We start from the raw sequence: 18,458 nt of genomic DNA on the forward strand, positions 1-18,458 counted from the left end.
ACTAGATCGGCCCCATAGCCCCGCTGCCCCAAACCCTGTGATTCTCCTTCACAGCATCTCTCAACACGTCCCCTAAACCCCAAAGTGTGGGATGATCTAGAACAAGCTTTCTCACCCTCAGCGCTATTGACACTTGGGGCCAGATCATTCTCTAGGGAGGAGCCCTCCTTGCACTGTGGGACGTTGAGCAGCATCCCTGGCCTCCACCTGCTTGACACCAGGAAAACCCATCTGCCTCCAATTGTCTGTTTAGAGTTGGGAGTCTCACTCTATTGCCCAGGCTGGAGTGCAGTGGTGCAACCATAGTGCACTGCAGCCTTGACCTCCTGGGCTCAAGGGATCCTCCTGCCTCAGCCTCCCGAGTAGTGGGACTACAGGTGTGCACCAACATGCCTGGCTAATCTTTTAACTTTTTGTAGAGATGGGGGTCTTGCTATGTTGCCTAGGCTGGTCTTGAACTCCTGGCCTCAAATGATCCTCCTACCTCAATATCCCGCAAGAGTGAACTACCATGGTGGATCCCAATTGTGATGATCAAAAATGTCTCCCAGACATTTCAAAATGTATCATGGGGGTAAAATGGTCCTCTGTTGAGAACCTAGTTAGGGGTCTAATCAATCCCTGTTTCCTTTGCTGGACTGAAAAACTCAAGGCAGAAATGGTTTTTCAGCTCACTTCTGCATCTGAGCTCAGGGCCTAGTGAAAGGCAGGTCCTTGGCAAACAGTTGGGGAAAGAATGAATGAGTCAGTACAGGGAGGAGGAGACAAGTTGAGGAAGAGTTGCCAGCAAAGGCCGATGGTCTGTGGGATCCCCAAGATCCCCAGGGGACAAGCACCTTGCCTGGGGGGTGGGGTCATGTCATGTGATGTCAGAAGTCTGAGAAGAACTTAGCTAAAGACCCATCATGAGAGACAAAAGGAGGGGGCAGAGAAGGCAGTGCCTGGGAGGCAGTGGGAGAGCAGGGATAGCCGCATCACAAAGGCCACAGGAGAGAGTGTCCAGGAGCCTGAAGGGGGAGACTATGGTGCCCAGAGCAGTGGAGGTAGAGGATGGAGGCCGAGGAGAGGTCTCAGGAGAGAGCAAATGGGCCCAAAAATGGTAGAGGGTGAAAGCTGCACTGCAGTGGAGGAATGAAGAGAGCAGTGAAAGAGACTGCTAGGAGGTCCTGGAGTAGCCAGAAGATGGAGGAAGGTTGGGGGGCAGAAGGCTAGCCCCCCAAATGGAGGGCCTTTGCAACAGCTATGGCAATGACATAGCATGCACACCTCCATCGCTCCTTGCAGCATCCATAGCAGACATCAGTAATCACACTCATGGCAGACTTCACTAATCAATCACAGCACTCTTTCCCTGTGATCACCGAATTGCAGACTTTAGGTCTCAGAATCTTTCTCAACTGAGTCCTCCAGGCCACCATGCCCTAAGGAATGAACTCAGACACTTTTCCATGCTTATTCTGCTGCACCTTGACTCCCCAGCAGTGGGGAACTCACTACCTTCTGGGCTGGCTTGTTCAATCTTTAGATAATTGTGCTTGTCACAACATCTTGCAGGGTGGTGTCTGTTAGTCACCTGCTCTGAGCAGATTCTGATGGAGGGCCCAGCTTCTTCCCAGCCCTTTCCACTCACCCACACACTGGGCCCACTGGGAGTGCTGGGTGAAACCCTGGGGGCAGCCGCAGCGGTAGCCCCCTAGCTGGTTCTGACAGCCGTGCTGGCAGCGGTGGGGCCCATCACATTCATTAACATCTGAGACATAGAGAGAGGGAGAGAGGGTTTACCAGACGGCTCTCAGGACCAACACCCCCAAACACTAGACCCCAGCCAAAGCTGGGCTGTACCTTCACAGCCATGGCCTGAGCTGTCTAGGGTGAAACCTTGGTGGCATTCACAGCGGAAGCTGCCCGGGGTGTTGTGGCAGTGCCCGCGGGCACCACATGGGCCAGGCTGGGCTGAGCACTCATCATTGTCTGCAGAGGAGAGAGATCGGGCAGGGTTGTCTGCTGGTTAAGGAACTCGTGTCAGGTAACACAATGCCAGTGCCACCAATGTGTGGCTTCAGGCAAGTTGCTCACCATCTCTGTGCCTGTTTCCCACTCTGAAATGAGATCTGTAACAGTTCCTGACTCACAGAATAGGCACCAATGTTTGAGATCCTGCACATAAAGAATCTCATCTCCACCGCCTCGAAGCTGTGTGTCCTTGGGCAACTTACCTACCCTCTCTGTGCCTCTATTTCCTCAGCTGTAACATGGAGATGATAATGTCTACCTCATTGCATTTTTGTGTGTGTGCGAGAGAGAATTAAATTCACCTAATCATGTAAAAGGCTTAGGGCAGTGCCTGGTAAAACAGTAAAAGATAAACAAAGCCTCTTTTCCTTCTCCCATGGAAAAATGACATAGGGTTGCCTGTTGAGTTTTGTTCTCATGGAAACCTGACAGTAGTGTGAGGTCAGTCAGTGCCATGGATTGAATGTTTGTGTCTCTCCAAAATCCTATGTTGAAGCCCTAACCCCAAGTGGGCTGGTATTTGGAGATTAGGTCTTTGGGAGGTGATCAGGGTTAGATAAGGTCATGAGGATAGGGCTTTTATGATGAGAATAGTGCCCTTATAAGAGACACCAGAAAGCTTGCTCTGTCTCTGCCAAGTGAGGACACAGCAAGAAGGCGGCTGTCTGCAAACCAAGAAGAGAGCCCTCACAGAACCAGCCATGCTGCCACCTTGATCTTGAACTGCCCGGCTTCCAGAACCGAAAAAAAATAAATCTCTGTAGTTTAAGCCACCCAGTGTATGGGTTGTCCGTGTGTGTGTGTGTGTATAAGCTATTGTTTTAAACTGAAAAGTCTGTGATCATCTTTCTATGTCTTTAAATATTCTTACTATTCTTGGGGGCTGGGTACAGTGGCTCATGCCTGTAATCCCAGTGCTTTGGGAGGCCTAGGGAGTGGATCATCTGAAGTCAGGAGTTCGAGACCAGCCTGACCAATGTGGTGAAGCCCCATCTCTACTAAAAATACAAAACAATTTAGCCAGGTGTGGTGGTACACGCCTGTAGTCCCAGCTACTCTGGAGGCTGAGGCAGGAGAATCACTTGAACCCGGGAGGCGGAGGTTGCGATGAGCCGAGATTGTGCCACTGCACTCCAGTCTGGGTGACTGACAGAGTGAGATTCCATCTTAAAAATATATATATACACACATATATATATTTTTTTCTTACTATTCTTATTTGCATAATTTTAAATGGCCACCACATCTTCACTTGGTGTGGCTTTGCTCTGCTTCATTTAACCAACTGTTAATTTTGTTTTTTTTAGATAGGATCTCATTCTGTCTCCTGGGCTGAAGTGAAGTGGCACAATCTCAGCTCACTGCAACCTCCGCCTCCTGGGCTCAGGTGAGCCGCCCACCTCAGCCTCCTGGGTAGTTGGAACTACAGGTGCACAAGACCATGCCTGGCTAATTTTTGTATTTTTAGTGGGGACTACGTTGTCCACTATGTTGCCCAGGCTGGTCTCAAACTCCTGGGCACAAGAGATCCTCCCAACTCAGCCTCCCAAAGTGCTGGGATTACAGGTGCAAACCACTGTGCCCGGCCCAGTTTTTGGATTTGAATTTGCTAAGTCCCACGCTTGCAGTCTCTGGTATTTTGTTATGGCAGCCTGAACTGGCTAAAATGGCCAGGTTGCTACGATGGTAGGAGGGCATTGGTACGATGGTAGGAGGGCATTGCTACAATGGCCAGAGAGCATTGCTACAATGGTAGGAGCCCATGGCTGGTATATTGCATTTGAACTGGGATTTTGAGGAATGAACAACAAATTCCTGGTGGAAAATTCTGCTTTTGGCTTCCTTGAGTACAGAGATTCTTGACACTAAGCATATATCTATGGAGATGTAGAGTCTGTCTCAGGGTCGGGCACAGTGGCTCACGCCTGTAATCCTAGCACTTTGGGAGGCTGAGGTGGGCGGATCACCTGAGGCTGGGAGTTCAAGACCAGCCTGGCCAACATAGTGAAACCCCGTCTCTACTAAAGATACAAAAATTAGCTGGATGTGGTGCTGCATGCCTGTAATCCCAGCTACTTGGGAGGCTGAGGTGGGAGAATCGTTTGAACCCAGGAGGCGGAGGTTGCAGTGAGCCACGATCATGCCCCTGCACTCCAGCCTGGGCGACAGAGTGAGACTCTGTCTCAAAAAACAAAAACAAGCAAACGAAAAGTGAATATCTCTTGGGAACAACAGACATGGGAACATGCAGCTTCTAAGTAGGAGTGGCCCCTGCAGCTGCCTGAGCTGTCACTTGAGGGGCCACAGAGAATAGCTCTAGACTCTGGCCAGAAGAAATGTCTGGCACAGCCAGGCACCGTGGCTCACGCCTGCAATCCCAGCACTTCGGAAGGCCGAGGTGGGCAGACTGCTTGAGCCCAGGAGTTTAAGACCAGCCCGGGCAACATGGCAAAACCCTGTCTCTACAAAAAACACAAAAATTAGCTGGGCGTGGTGGCGCACACCTGTAGTCCTAGCTACTTGGGAAGCTGAGACAGGAGGATCGCTTGAACCTGGGAGGTGAGATTGCAGTGAGCTGAGATTGCACCATTGCAATCTCCAGCCTGGACGACAGAGCAAGACTCCATCTCAAAAATTAAAAACAGAAATATCTGCCACCACCCACAGTTTCTTTCCCTTACATCTAGCAAAGCAAACCAAGTGTCAGGCTGGCCTACCGTGGTCATGTGAGTTTGCTCTTCTATTAATAGTTTAGTCATCGGCAAACAGGAACACCCTGAGACAAAATCCAAGCCACTGTCTGTTGTATCAATAAAGTTTTATTGGCACACAGACACGGTCTTTCATTTACGTATCTCTCCCGCTGCTTTGATGCTACCATGGCAGAGTCCAATCATGGCGACAGAGACCATCTCAACTACAAAGCTGAAAATATTTACTCCTCTTGAGCCATTTGCAGAAAAGTTTGTTGACTTTTGATCAAGTTGAGCCTCACACCACCACCACCTGCCTGGCTGAGAATTTAAACTCGTTTCTAGTGAGAGAAGCAATCACGTGTGAGCTTGCTCCACAGATGGTACCCATGTAATGCACGGCCCTGGTCCATGCAGCTGCTCACACATCCAGTGAAAACCTTATCTTTTTTTTTTTAAATAGAGATGGGGTCTCACTGTGTTGCCCAGGCTGGTCTCAAACTCCCGAGCTGAAGCAATCCTCCTGCCTCAGCCTCCCAAAATGCTGGGATTACAGGTGTGAGCCATTATGCCCGGCCACAAACTTTAATGTTGCAGAAAAACAGAAATGCCTCTTGTTTCGAGAGTCTTTGTTCTCTCTCTCTGTCTTTTTTTCTTTTCTTTTTTTTTTTTGAGAAAGAGTCTTGCTCTGTCCACTAGGCTGGACTGCAGTTGTATGAACACTGCTCACTGCAGCCTCAACCTCCTGGATTCAAGAGATCCTCCCATCTCAGCTTCCTGAGTAGCTAAGATTACAGGCAGGAGTCACCACCTCCAGTTAATTTTGTATTTTTTGTAGAGACGGAGTCTTGACATGTTGCCTGGGCTGGTCTTGAACACCTGACCCTAAGCCATCCTCCCAAAGTGCTGGGATTACAGGCGTGAGCCACAATGCCCAGCCAAATGTTCTCTTTTGGTGACACTTCACCTGATCCCTCTCTTAAAACTGAAGCCCTCTCAGGAGGCTGAGGTGGGAGGATCACTTGACACCAGGAGTTTGAGGCTTCAGTGTGCTATGATCACATTTGCGAATAGCCACTGTACTCCAGCCCGGGCAACAGAGTCATTAAGAGACTCCATCTCTAAGAAACAAAAAACAAAAACAAAAACAAAAAACCCAGATGTGGTGAGCCTGTAGTCCCAAGTACTAGGGAAGCTGAAGTGAGAGAATTGCTTGAGCCCAGAAATTTGAGGTTTCAGTGAGCTGTGATCACATTGCTGTATTCCAGCCTGGGTGACAGAGCAAGACGCCATCTCTACAACAAACAAACAAACAGACAACATAACCAAAAACCACCACCACCAAACCTCTCCCCACCCTCCAAAACAACCCTGTCGCCCTCTCCTTCTTTCCTGAACTCCTGCTTTTACTTTTTCTTTCTTCATGACACACATCACCTTTGAACACACTATTCTGTTAATTTTTTGTTTGTTTGTTTGTTTTCGAGACAGAGTCTTGCTGTGTCCCCCAGGCTGGAGTGCAGTGGCATGATCTTGGCTCACTGCAACCTCCACCTCCCAGGTTCAAGTGATTCTCTTGCCTCAGCCTCCCAAGTAGTTGGGATTACAGACGCCACCACCACACCTGGCTAATTTTTGTATTTTTAGTAGAAACGGGGTTTTGTCATGTTGGCCAGGCTGGTCTCGAATTCCTGGCCTCAAGTGATCTGCCAGCCTCAGCCTCCCAAAGTGATGGGATTACGGGCATGAGCTACCACACCCAGCCACACCATTCTGTTAATTTCTTATTATGTCTGCTTCTAGTCTGATTCTGTGCTAGAAGGAAAGTTCCATGATGGAAGAGCCCTGTCTTTTATTTTGTTGCTATACCCCCAGGGTCTATAACAGGGCCCGACAAACCATTTCTGTTTCTGTAACAGGCTCTGTCCCAAGACTCTTCTCTGCCAATATAGTGCAAAAGCAGCCACAGGTGATTGTAAGCAAGCGGGCTTGGCTGTGTGTCAATAAAACTTTATTAACAAAGCAAGCAGGGGGCCGGGCTTAGCTGGCAGCCTGGAGTCTGCCATCCTTTGGTCTGGAGCACTGCCTGGAACACAGTAGGTGCTGTCTGGGCAGATTAGTGGGAGTGTGAATGGGGCCACCCTTGACTAGGCTCTGCCTTTGGGGAAGATTGTGTTCCCTGGGGGCCACAAGACACTAAGAAACAATGATGGTAGCAGATGCTCTTGTGGCTTTAGCTGTTGAACTGATTTCCTCTTGGGACTATGTGAGACCTGGGATTTCAGGAGTGCTCTGGGGAGGCTCTGGGAGGGAGATCCAGCAGGGACTTGTCAGGGGGAAGGCAAGATGCCATAAGCCAAGGCCAGAGGGCCTCTCTCCTCCCAAAGGAGAGGAAGGAGGTTCTAGATGCCTCCAGGAAGCGAGCACTGAGGAAGTAACGACTTTGTTCTGATCACCCCCATGTCCCCAATGTCCAGTACACACTGGGTGCTTGATACTATTTTTTTGAGACAGAGTTTCGCTCTTGTTGCCTAGGCTGGAATGCAGTGTCGTGATCTCAGCTCACTGCAACCTCTGCCTCCCGAGTTCAAGCGATTCTCCTGCCTCAGCCTCTCGAGTTGCTGGGATTACAGGCACCTGCCACCATGCCAGGCTAATTTTTTTGTATTTTTAGTAGAGACGGGTTTTCACCATGTTGGCCAGGCTTGTCTTAAACTCCTGACCTCAGATGATCCACCCGCTTCAGCTTTCCAAAGTGCTGGGATTACAGGCGTGAGCCATTGCGCCCAGCCAACTTGATACTTTTTTGGTGAGCAAAATAACTAATGCTGGGGTCGTGCGTCACCTCCCGGTGAGGGGCAAGGGTCACTCACCGAAGCAGGCCTGGTGGCGCTGGGTGAAGCCGGGCGGACAGCGGCAGGTGAAGGCGCCCACAGTGTTGACACAGAGGAACTGACAGTTGTGCTGCCGGAAGGTGCATTCGTCCAGGTCTGCAGCACGGATGGTCCAGCAGGCTCAGGGCAGGGCCCAGTGGGGGGTTAGGGACTTCCCAGGGGCTGCCCTTGCCACCTCCAGGTAGAGGGGTGACAAGAGAAAGACCCCGGAGATGGTGCTTGACTCCATGCAGATGGGAGGGGGTGCGATTGCAGGGGACATGTCTTGGGCATCCCTTTGGGGCCCTAGACTGCATGCAGTGGCGGGAGTGGGGGAGAGTTGAAAGGACATCACCTTTGCAGGTCCTGCCATCCTCCTCCAGCAGGTAGCCTCGGGGACAGCTGCACAGGAAACTGCCCTTCGTGTTTTTGCAGAGGAAGGTACATGGCTTGGGGATCTGGCTGCACTCATCCACATCTAGGGAAGGACAGCGTGGTGTGGTGGGGCAGGGTTAGACAGACATTCCCTGGGGGTGTTCAGGAACTGAGGTCTCCACCCAGACCCCGACCATCTAAAATCTGTGGACTTACACAGGAATTAACACTTTTTTCTGCAAAAAGCCAGATGGGAAATACATTTGGTTTTGCAGGCCACACCATCTCAGACACAACTACTCCGTGTGGCCTTTGTACTAGCAAAGCAGCCATTGAGGGTAAGCAGACAAATGTGCATGGCTGTGTGCTAATAAAACTTTATTGACAAGAACAAATGCAGGGCCAGACTTGACCCTCGGGCTGGAGTTTTCCTCCCGCTGACTTAGATGTACACTTGCTACAAAACGTAACTGAAAAATATCAGGATGTGCAAAATAAAAGGAAGAAATAACAGCAGGAAAATGGCCCAAACGGGGTGGGGGTGGGAGAAGGAAAGGATCCTCCCTCCCTCCTTTCCTTCCTTCCTTCTGTTTCTCTCTTTCTTTCTTGAGACGGAGTCTCGCTTCATCACCCAGGCTGGAATGCAATGGCGCAATCTCGGCTCACTGCACCCTCCACCTCCCAGGTTCAAACAATTCTCCTGCCTCAGCCTCCCAAGCAGCTGGGATTACAGGCACATACAACCTGGCTAATTTTTTTTCTCTTTTCTTTTTTCTTTTTTTTAGTAGAGACGGTTTCACGATGTTGGCCAGGCTGGTCTCAAACTCCTGGCCTCAAGTGATCCTTCTGCCTCAGCCTCCCAAAGTGTTCTGGGATTACAGGCGTGAGCCACCTCACTTGGGCTTCCTTCCCTTCCTTCCTCTCCCTTTCTCTCTTTCTCTCTCTCTCTTTCTTTCTTTTTCTGTCTCTTTCTTTCTTTCTCTCTCTCTTTCTTTCTTCTCTTTTTTCTCTTTCTCCCCTTTCTCTGTTTCTTTCTCTCTTCCTTCCTTCCCTCCCTCCCTCCCTCCCTCCCTTCCTTCCTTCCTTCCTTCTCTTTCTTTCTCTCTTTCTTTCTTGACAGAGTCTCACTCTGTTGTCCAGACTAAACTGTAGTGGCATGATCTCAGCTCATTACAACCTCCACTTCCCGGGTTCAAACGATTCTCCTGCCTCAGCCTCCCGCATAGCTGGGATTATAGGCATGCACCAGCACGTGCAGCTAATTTTTGTATTTTTAGCAGAGATGGGGTTTCACCATCTTGGCCAGGCTGGTCCTGAAATCCTGGCTTCAAATGATGTGCCTACCTTGGCCTCCCAAAGTGCTGGGATTACAAGCATGAGCTACTATGCCTGGCCTGGTTTTTTTTTTTCTTTTTTTCTTTCTTTTCTTTTCTTTTTCATTTTTTAAGAGACAGGGTCTCACTCTGTCACCCAGGCTGGACTGCAGTGGCGCAATCATAGCTCACTGCAGCGTCAGACTCCTGAGCTCAAGTAGCCTCCCAAGTAGCTGGGGCTACAGGCGCATGTGGGACTACAGGCCACCATTCCTGGCTAATTTTTTTAGCGATGGGGTCTTGCTATGTTGCTATGGAACTCCTGGTCTCAAATGATCCTCCCACCTCGACCTCCCAAAATACTGGGATTACAGTAGCGAGCCATCACACCTGGCCCTCAGTTGTCTGTATGGTTCGGGCACCACTTTGTAAATGAAAGCCTAACATTGCAAACTGGAAAGTCTCAGGGAAGTTGTGCTCAGGGGCTGTGCAGGAGGTGGCTGGGCTGGGCCAAGGGTGCAGGTGCAGAGGGCTGGGCTCACCCAGGCAGGTAGTAGCAGTAGCATCCGGTGTGTACCCGGCCTGACAGTGGCAGCGGAAGGAGCCGAGGCTGTTGATGCACTCCCCATGAGCACACAGGTGAGCAAGCATACGGCATTCATCCACATCTGGGAAAAAGCAGGGTGCAAATGGGGCTGGCTGGCTGCCTCGGGCCACCGAGGCATGTCTCCTTCTCTCGCCCAGCAGCTGTCTCCTCAAAGGAAAGTCCAGCCTCCCTTCCACACAGGCCACTGCACCCCAGCCCACGTGGACCCCATCCTCAGGCTGTGGATGACACCTGAGCCCACAGGACACGCCCATGAAGCTTCCAGGGAGGGGGACACACACCCACCCCTCCCCAACCTCAACAGCGACACCTCCTCAGTGCACCAACATGCACAACAGAGACACACAGTGCAACATGACACACCAGCCACACACCTAGATGCTCCTGCAGAAACACGGGAACACACGCCCACACTCAGGGACTCCCGAGTCTCCCCCCAGCCACACCCCCAAAAAGCCATTTCCTCCCCAGTCCTACTTTTTTTTTTTTTTGAGACAGAGTCTTGCTCTGTCGCCCAGGCTGGAGTGCAGTGGCGCGATCTCTGCTCACTGCAAGCTCCGCCTCCCGGGTTCACGCCATTCTCCTGCCTCAGCCTCCCGAGTAGCTGGGATTACAGGCGCCCGCCACCACGCCCGGCTAATTTTTTGTGTTTTTAATAGAGACATGGTTTCACCGTGTTAGCCAGGATGGGCTCAATCTCCTGACCTCATGATCTGCCCGCCTCAGCCTCCCAAAGTGCTGGGATTACAGGCGTGAGCCACTGCACCCAGCCCTCCCCAGTCCTATTGATGTCACTGCTGGTCACATGGATAACCCATCTTACTCTCAGTGACACACTCAATGAGACACGTTGATGTCCTTATGCTCGCTCACACGCAGACACTCACATACCTGCCCTTGTACACTCACCCAAGTCCACAACACACAGGCCGCTGGCTCCCTCTCACTGCTTTCTACTTCACAGATGAACACAGTGTATACTTCTCACCCAGCTGACACACACAGACACACACTGGCTCCCATGAAGTCCGGAACGAGCTCTCACTCACAAGGAACACACACTGGGCCGGGTGCAGTGGCTCACGCCTGTAATCCCAGCATTTTGGGAGGCTGAGGTGGGTGGATCACTTGAGCCAAGGAGTTCGAGACCAGCATGGCCAGCATGGCAAAACCTCATCTTTACTGGCCATGGGACAGCCAGCCTCTCCCACGGCCCCAAAGGGGTCCTTTGGGTCTGTCAAGGCCCTCTTGCTTTTTATTTTTATTTATTCATTTTTTTGAGACAGAGTTTCTCTGTTGCCCAGGCTGGAGTGCAATGGCGTGATTTCGTCTCACTGCAATCTCTGCCTCCCGGATTGAATGGATTCTCCTGCCTCAGCCTCCCGAGTAGCTGGGATTACATACACACGCCACCATGTCCAGCTAATTTTTTGTATTTTTAGTAGAGATGAGATTTTACCATGTTGACCAGGGTGGTCTCAAACTCCTGACCTCAGGTGATCCGCCTGCCTCAGCCTCCCAAAGTGCTGGGATTACAAGCGTGAGCCACCGTGCCCGGCCTATTTTTTTAATTGTTTTTGGAGGCGAGGTCTTGCTCTGTCACCCAGGCTGGAGTGCAGTGGCACTATCTTAGCTCATTGCAGCCTCAAATTCCTGGGCTTAAGCAATCCTCCCGCTTCAGCCTCCCAAAGTGCTGGGATGACAGGTATGCCACTGGGAGGCAGAGGTTGCAGTGAGCTGAGATTGCACCACTGCACTCCAGCCTGGGTGACAAAGCGAGACTCTGTCTCAGAACACACACACACACACACACACACACACACACTGGCTCACACACCTGCTCCCTCAACCCCCCGAGTTCTTCCACGCATATGGGGCACATGTACTGGTTCTCATATCTGCTAGCACAAAGACACACACACACACACACACACACACACACACACACAGTATGGCTCACACATTCTAGCACCTGCTGCAGTACAGACACATGACCCTGAGCAAACTCCCCCGTTTCTTGCCTCCCTGGGGGTCCTGAGGGCATGGGCACCCACCTCGGCCCTCAGCAGTGTAGCCTGAGCCATGGGGGCACAGCTTCCTGTAGGCTGAGGTGCCAGGCAGGGGACAGAGCTCGCAGCGGGGCCCCCAGCCCCGGCCACCCCCACAGCAGCACTCAGCCCTGGTGACAGCCTCACTGCTGCTGGACAGAGACTGGCACGTGGTCTGCAGCACCTCGGCAAAGCAGGGCCCCTGCCGGATGTCTACGGAGAACAACGGGAAAGACAACAGTCACTCCAGGAGGCTGGTTTGGGGGCAAAGACTGAGCTTGCTTTGGGGCAAGCTGTATTTTGGGGATGTTGGGGATAGGGGTGTCCAGGAGGGAGCTGGATACACAGGACAGATGGCACTAGTGGGTCACCGGCTAGGGTTAGCTCCCCGGAAGTGGGAGATCTGGGGAAGGTTGGTTCCAGGGTGTGGCGCCAGTGAGGTTGGAGGAAGCATGGAGGGGGCATCCTGCTCCTCCAGGATTTAACAGAAGGGACAGAGGGAAGAGGGGCAGCAGGGGAGCACTGGACATGTGTGTCCGGATTAGCTCAGCAACCCCCTGGGTTGCCCGTCTGTGCCCCAGGCCCCGTCCCTGCCTTGGAGAGCTCCCAGGCAGTGGGAGGGACAGGCAGTGGGGGGACAGGCAGTGGGAGGGACAGGCAGTGGGAGGGACAGGCAGTGGAGGGGACAGGCAGTGGGATGGGCAGGCAGTGGGAGGCACAGGCAGTGGAGGGGACAGGCAATGGGAGGGACAGGTAGTGGAGGGGACAGGCAGTGGGAGGGACAGGCAGTGAAGGGGACAGGCAGTGGGGGGAACAGGCAGTGGAGGGAACAGGCAGTGGGAGGGACAGGCAGTGAAGGGGGCAGGCAGTGGGGGGAACAGGCAGTGGAAGGGACAGGCAGTGGGGGGGACAGGCAGTGGGGGGGGACAGGCAGTGGAGGGGACAGGCAATGGGAGGGGCAGGCAGTGAAGGGGGCAGGCAGTGGGGGGAACAGGCAGTGAAGGGGGCAGGCAGTGGGGGGGACAGGCAGTGGGAGGGACAGGCAGTGAAGGGGGCAGGCAGTGGGGGGAACAAGCAGTGGAGGGGACAGGCAGTGGGGGGGACAGGCGGTGGGGGGAACAGGCAGTGGGAGGGACAGGCAGTGGGGGGAACAGGCAGTGGGAGGGACAGGCAGTGAAGGGGGCAGGCAGTGGGGGGAACAGGCAGTGAAGGGGGCAGGCAGTGAAGGGGGCAGGCAGTGGAAGGGACAGGCAGTGGGGGGGACAGGCAGTGGAGGGGACAGGCAGTGGGGGGGACAGGCAGTGAAGGGGGCAGGCAGTCGGGGGGACAGGCAGTGGGAGGGACAGGCAGTGGAGGGGGCAGGCAGTGGGGGGGACAGGCAGTGAAGGGGGCAGGCAGTGGAGGGGACAGGCAGTGGAGGGGACAGGCAGTGGGGGGGACAGGCAGTGAAGGGGACAGGCAGTGAAGGGGGCAGGCAGTGAAGGGGGCAGGCAGTGGGGGGGACAGGCAGTGAGGGGGGCAGGCAGTGGAGGGGACAGGCAGTGGAGGGGACAGGCAGTGGAGGGGACAGGCAGTGGGGGGGGCAGGCAGTGGAGGGGATAGGCAGTGGGGGGGACAGGCAGTGAAGGGGGCAGGCAGTGGGGGGGACAGGCAGTGGAGGGGACAGGCAGTGGAGGGGGCAGGCAGTGGAGGGGACAGGCAGTGGAGGGGACAGGCAGTGGGGGAGACAGGCAGTGGAGGGGACAGGCAGTGGAGGGGGCAGGCAGTGGAGGGGACAGGCAGTGGAGGGGACAGGCAGTGGGGGGGACAGGCAGTGGGGGAGACAGGCAGTGGAGGGGACAGGCAGTGGGGGGGACAGGCAATGGGCACCACATGGTAGGTGGTTGCATCCACTGTGCCTGTCCAGCTGCACTCACCATGGCACTCAGTAAGGGTGGGGCTGGGCTGGAATCCCTCATCACAGTCGCACCGGAAGCTGCCCGCGGTGTTGACACAGCGGCCATTGACACAGAGGTCAGGCTGAGCACGGCATTCATTGTCATCTGAGATGGGAGCGGCGATGCAGGTGGACGGGGAGGCCACAGGCAGCCAGCCTCTCCCACAGCCCCAAAGGGCCCCTTTGGATCTGCCCAGGCCCTCTTGCTTATTTTTATTTTATTTATTTTTATTTTTATTATTATTATTTTTTGAGACAGAGTCTCACTCCATTTCCCAGGCTGGAGTGCAATTTCCTGATCTTGGGTCACTGCAACCTCCACCTCCCTGGTTCAAGCAATTCTTCTGCCTCAGCTTCCCAAGTAGCTGGGATTACAGGTGCCTGCCACCACGCCCAGCTATTTTTTTTTTTTTTTTTTTGTATTTTTAGTAGAGATGGGGTTTTGCCGTGTTGGACAGCCTGGTCTCAAACTCCTAACCTCAGATGATCCACCCGCCTTGGTCTCCCAAAGTACTAGGATTACGTGAGCCACCGTGCCCGGCCTTATTTTCATTTTTATTGTTTTTGGAGATGGGGTCTCACTCTGTCGTCCAGGCTGGAGTGCAGCGGCACCGTCCTCCCACTGCCGGTCCCCTCCACTACCTGTCCCTCCCACTGCCTGTCCCCCCCACCTCCTGTCCCCCCCACTGCCTGTCCCTCCCGTTCATTGAAGTCTCAAATTCCTGGGCTCAAGCGATCCTCTCACCTCAGCCTCCCAAAGTGCTGGGATGACAGGTATGAGTCACTGTGCCCAGTCCGACCCTCTTGCTTTGACCTCTCCCTTCCACAAGGGGTTCCCTGCACCCCTGAAGCTCCAGTGCCCCCATACCTGTGCAGCCCTCCCTGGAGCCAGGCAGGGGCCGCATGCCTGGGGGACAGACACACGCGAAGGTACCGATGAGGTTCTTGCACTCCATGCCCCGGGCGTGGCAGTCCTGCTGACCATCTGCACACTCGTCCACATCTTCGGATGACCAGGGACAGATGGTCAGCCAAGGCCAGGCACCCCATGGCCTGGGGTAGGGACCTGGATTCCACCCTACGTCAGTCCTGGTGGGACCTGAGTGAGTTCCCTGCAGGCTCTGCCAGGTGTCCATCCCTCCCAGGAAGGGAGCCCCCAGCTCCTGCCCAGCCCCAGCCTCCAAGAAGCTGAGGGAATCAGGAATTGTCCCCCAAAGCTTGCATCCCCTGCCCATGTCAGGGTCTGTGAGTCTGCTCATGGCCCCCGGAACACGGACCCTGAAACAGCTCCAGAGACACTGAGTCCCAGACCAGGGTCTCCCACCCTTGACACTATGAACATTTGGGATAGGAAAGTTCTTTGTGGTGGGCGGCTGTTCTGTGTGCATTGCAGGATTTTTTTTTTTTTTTTTGAGGTGGAGTTTTGCTCTTGTTGCCCAGGCTGGAGTGCAGTGGCATGATCTCGGCTCACTGCAACCTCCGCCTCCCAGGTTCAAGCGATTATCCTGTCTCTCAGCCTCCCAAGTAGCTGGGATTACAGGCGTGCGCCACCATGCCCAGCTAATTTTGTATTTTTGGTAGAGACAGGGTTTCACCATGTTGGTCAGGCCTACCTCGACACATGGCCCCGTCCTCCCGCAGGGTGTAGCCGGCTGGGCAGGTGCACAGGTAGGAGCCTTCAGTATTGTGGCAGCGGAAGGCACAGAGCAGCGGGTTCAGGGAGCATTCGTCGATGTCTGGGGAGGCCAGTGGAGGTGCCAGCTGGGTGGGGGCTGCTGGTGGGACCCCCACGCCCTCCCCCAGGCATCTCCATCACATGACCCAGGTCCTGGGCAAGCAGAGTCGTACCCTCGCAGGTCATCATGGGGCCAGGCTCAAAGCCGTCAGCACAGGCACATTCGAAGCCTCCAATGACATTGGTGCATGTGCCTTGCCCACAGGGGTGGCCGACAGAGCACTCGTCTGTGTCTGGGTGGGAATAAGGGGGTGGTCAGCGTCTGCAGAGGGTCCCCCATCCTCAGTAGCATCCCATCGGCCTGCCTGTTGACACCACAGATTGGATAGGGCCAGATCGAATGCACCTCTAGTCTGGCTATGGGGCAGGCAAGTGGTATGTGTTTAGTGAATGAATGAGTGAATGTGTGAGCAAGTGGGCAGGTAAGGGAATGCATGAGTGAGCAAGAGAGTGAGTGAATGAGCAAGAAGTGAATGAATGAGCCAGTGAATGAAGGAGTGATTAAACCAGTAACTGAAACTGAGGCAGGAGGGTCATTTGAGCCCAGGAGTTCGAAAAGAGCCTGGGTAACATAACAAGACTTCATCTCTAAAAAACATATAAGTGAGCAAGTGAATGAACGGTTAAATGAATAAGGGAATGAGTGAGTAAAGGGCTGAATGAGTGGGTGAATTAGTGAGTGAGTGAATGGAGAAATCAGCAAGGAAGTGAATGAATGAACAAGGGGGCAAATGAGGAAACGAATGAGTGACTGAATAAGTGAGTGAAAGCATGAATGAATGAGCAAAGGAATGAGTGAGTAAATGAATAAATGAGTGATTGAATGGGTGAATGAGCAAGGAGGCAAATGAAGGAATGAATGAATGAGTGAACAAACAAGCAAGTGAATGAATGAGGGAGCAAATGAGTGAATGGGTGAATGAGTAAATGAATGAGTGAGTGAATGAATGAACAAGTGAAGGAATGAGTGAGCAAAGTAGTGAATGAGTGAGTGAATTAGCAAGTGGATGAGTGAGGGAGCAAATGAGTGAATGAGTGAATAAGTGAGTAAATGAATAAGTGAGTGAATGAGCAAGTGAATGAATGAGGTGTGAATGAATGAGGGAGTTAGTGAATTAACAAGTGAATGAATGAACAAGTGAAGGAATGAGTGAGCAAAGGAGTGAATGAGTGAGTGAATTGGTAAGTGAATGAGTGAGGGAGTAAATGAGTGAGTGAATAAATGAGTGAATGAATGAGAAAATGAATAAGTGAATGAGTAAATGAATAAGTGAGTGAGTGAATGAATGAGCAAGAAAATGAGTGAGCAAGTGAATTAATGAGTGAGTGAAGCACAGAGGGAGGAAAAGTGAAGAGAGGAGAGAGGCAGTGGGTAAGGACAGGATCTCACCCACTGCCTGGGCGGGGGTGTCTTCTCTGCCTTGCTCTGCTCCTTCCTGTCCTGGGAGGGGTCTGGGACAGGGCTGGAGCAGGGCTGGCCACTCACCCACACAGTTGATGCCAGTGAAGTCCAGGCTGTAGCCAAAGGGACACTCACAGCGGAAGGATCCATCGGTGTTGACACAGATGCCGTTAGTGCAGACGCCAGGGTTCTCTGCACACTCATTCACGTCTGCGGATGGCAGGCGTTGCAGACATGGCTTCTGTCACCATGCAATCCCCAGAGCCCTGGCCACACTCAAGGCCCCAAGGGGACAAGAGCCCAAGCCCCAGGCTGGCAGGGTCCAGGGCCACCCAGGCTCTCAGGGGGAGCCTGAGACTCAGAGACCCAGGCAGTGCGGAGATGGATCTGGGTGGCCCAGAAGGGGCTCTTAGCACGTGGGTGAGGGGCTCACCTTCTCGGAAGTCATCCGGGCCTGGGACTGCCCCGTGGCCAAAGGGGCAGAGCTCCTGAAAGGCAGCTGGACGGAGAGGGGGAGGGGAGCCAGAGTCAGGGCCCAGGTGCAGCCCCCAGGCGTGTACAGGGAAGGATGAGGGAAGAATGAGAGAGGAAGGTGAAGGCACATCATCCAGGGAGGCTGGACAGGGGTGGGCACTCACCGCTGCCCTCCTGGGGACACAGTTCGCAGGGGTCTCCCCAGCCCTCCCCAGGCCTCTTACTGCAGCAGCAGCGGGTCTTGGTGGTGTTGAAAGCTTTGGGCACCGAGCACTTCCCAGCCTCAAAACGGGTGAAGCAGAAACTCTGCCGTGTGTCTGTGGGGTGGGGGCTCCATTACCCTGATTGAAAGCCACTGGCGGTGCCCACCTGCCCCTCTGACCTCCCGCACCCCAGTCCTGGTGAATGGGTTGTGCTGATCCTGCCAGTGGCCAATCAGAACATGCCATGCCCCTGGTCATGGTGATTGGTTTGAGTATGGACATGTGACCTACTCTGGGCCAATGAGGATCTGCCCTGGGATTTTCGTTGTTGTTGTTGTTGTTGTTGTTGGTTGGGTTTTTTTTGTTTTTCTTTTTTCAGATGGAGTCTTGCTCTGTTACCCAGGCTGGAGTGCAGTGGCATGATCTCAGCTCGCTGCAACCTCTACCTCCCAGGTTCAGGTGATTCTCCTGCCTCAGCCTCCCAAGTAGCTGGGATTACAGGCATGTGCCACCACACCCGGCTAATTTTTGTATTTTTAGTAGAGACAGGGTTTCACCACATTGGCTAGGCTGGTCTCAAACTCCTGACCTCAGGTGATCAGCCTGCCTCAGCTTCCCAAAGTGCTGGTATTACAGGCATGAGCCACCGCTCCTGGCCTGCCCTGGAGTTTTGAGGGGACAGCTGGAATCCCACCCCACTTCATTGCTTTGGGGTGTTCTCATGCCAGGAAGAAAGATCAAACTCGGTGGTTACTCTTGGATCAAAAACCCCTTCCTGGAGAGGCA

At 53.4% G+C, this 18,458-nt stretch overlaps 1 protein-coding gene across 6 annotated transcripts in view; it reads right to left on the reverse strand.

Annotated features, from left to right (window-relative positions):
• The window catches only part of FBN3 (fibrillin 3), an 86,417-nt gene that overhangs the window by 8,035 nt on the left and 59,924 nt on the right, over window positions 1-18,458 (reverse strand). For 5 of the 6 annotated variants that reach the window (XM_063657433.1, XM_063657432.1, XM_063657431.1 and 2 more), the window contains 13 exons: window positions 17,634-17,786; window positions 17,429-17,494; window positions 17,080-17,205; window positions 15,707-15,826; window positions 15,472-15,594; window positions 14,727-14,861; window positions 13,839-13,964; window positions 11,929-12,135; window positions 9,810-9,935; window positions 7,935-8,057; window positions 7,580-7,696; window positions 1,843-1,971; window positions 1,574-1,750 (listed from right to left, as the gene is read on the reverse strand). In XM_063657433.1, coding sequence (XP_063513503.1) covers window positions 1,574-1,750; window positions 1,843-1,971; window positions 7,580-7,696; window positions 7,935-8,057; window positions 9,810-9,935; window positions 11,929-12,135; window positions 13,839-13,964; window positions 14,727-14,861; window positions 15,472-15,594; window positions 15,707-15,826; window positions 17,080-17,205; window positions 17,429-17,494; window positions 17,634-17,786 — 1,728 coding nt within the window. The remainder of the gene's footprint in view (window positions 1-1,573; window positions 1,751-1,842; window positions 1,972-7,579; window positions 7,697-7,934; window positions 8,058-9,809; window positions 9,936-11,928; window positions 12,136-13,838; window positions 13,965-14,726; window positions 14,862-15,471; window positions 15,595-15,706; window positions 15,827-17,079; window positions 17,206-17,428; window positions 17,495-17,633; window positions 17,787-18,458) is intronic. The other variant, XM_054463263.2, reaches the window with a different exon arrangement.

The sequence above is a fragment of the Pongo pygmaeus genome, chromosome 20 (assembly GCF_028885625.2).
Source record: "Pongo pygmaeus isolate AG05252 chromosome 20, NHGRI_mPonPyg2-v2.0_pri, whole genome shotgun sequence".
NCBI lineage: Eukaryota > Metazoa > Chordata > Mammalia > Primates > Hominidae > Pongo > Pongo pygmaeus.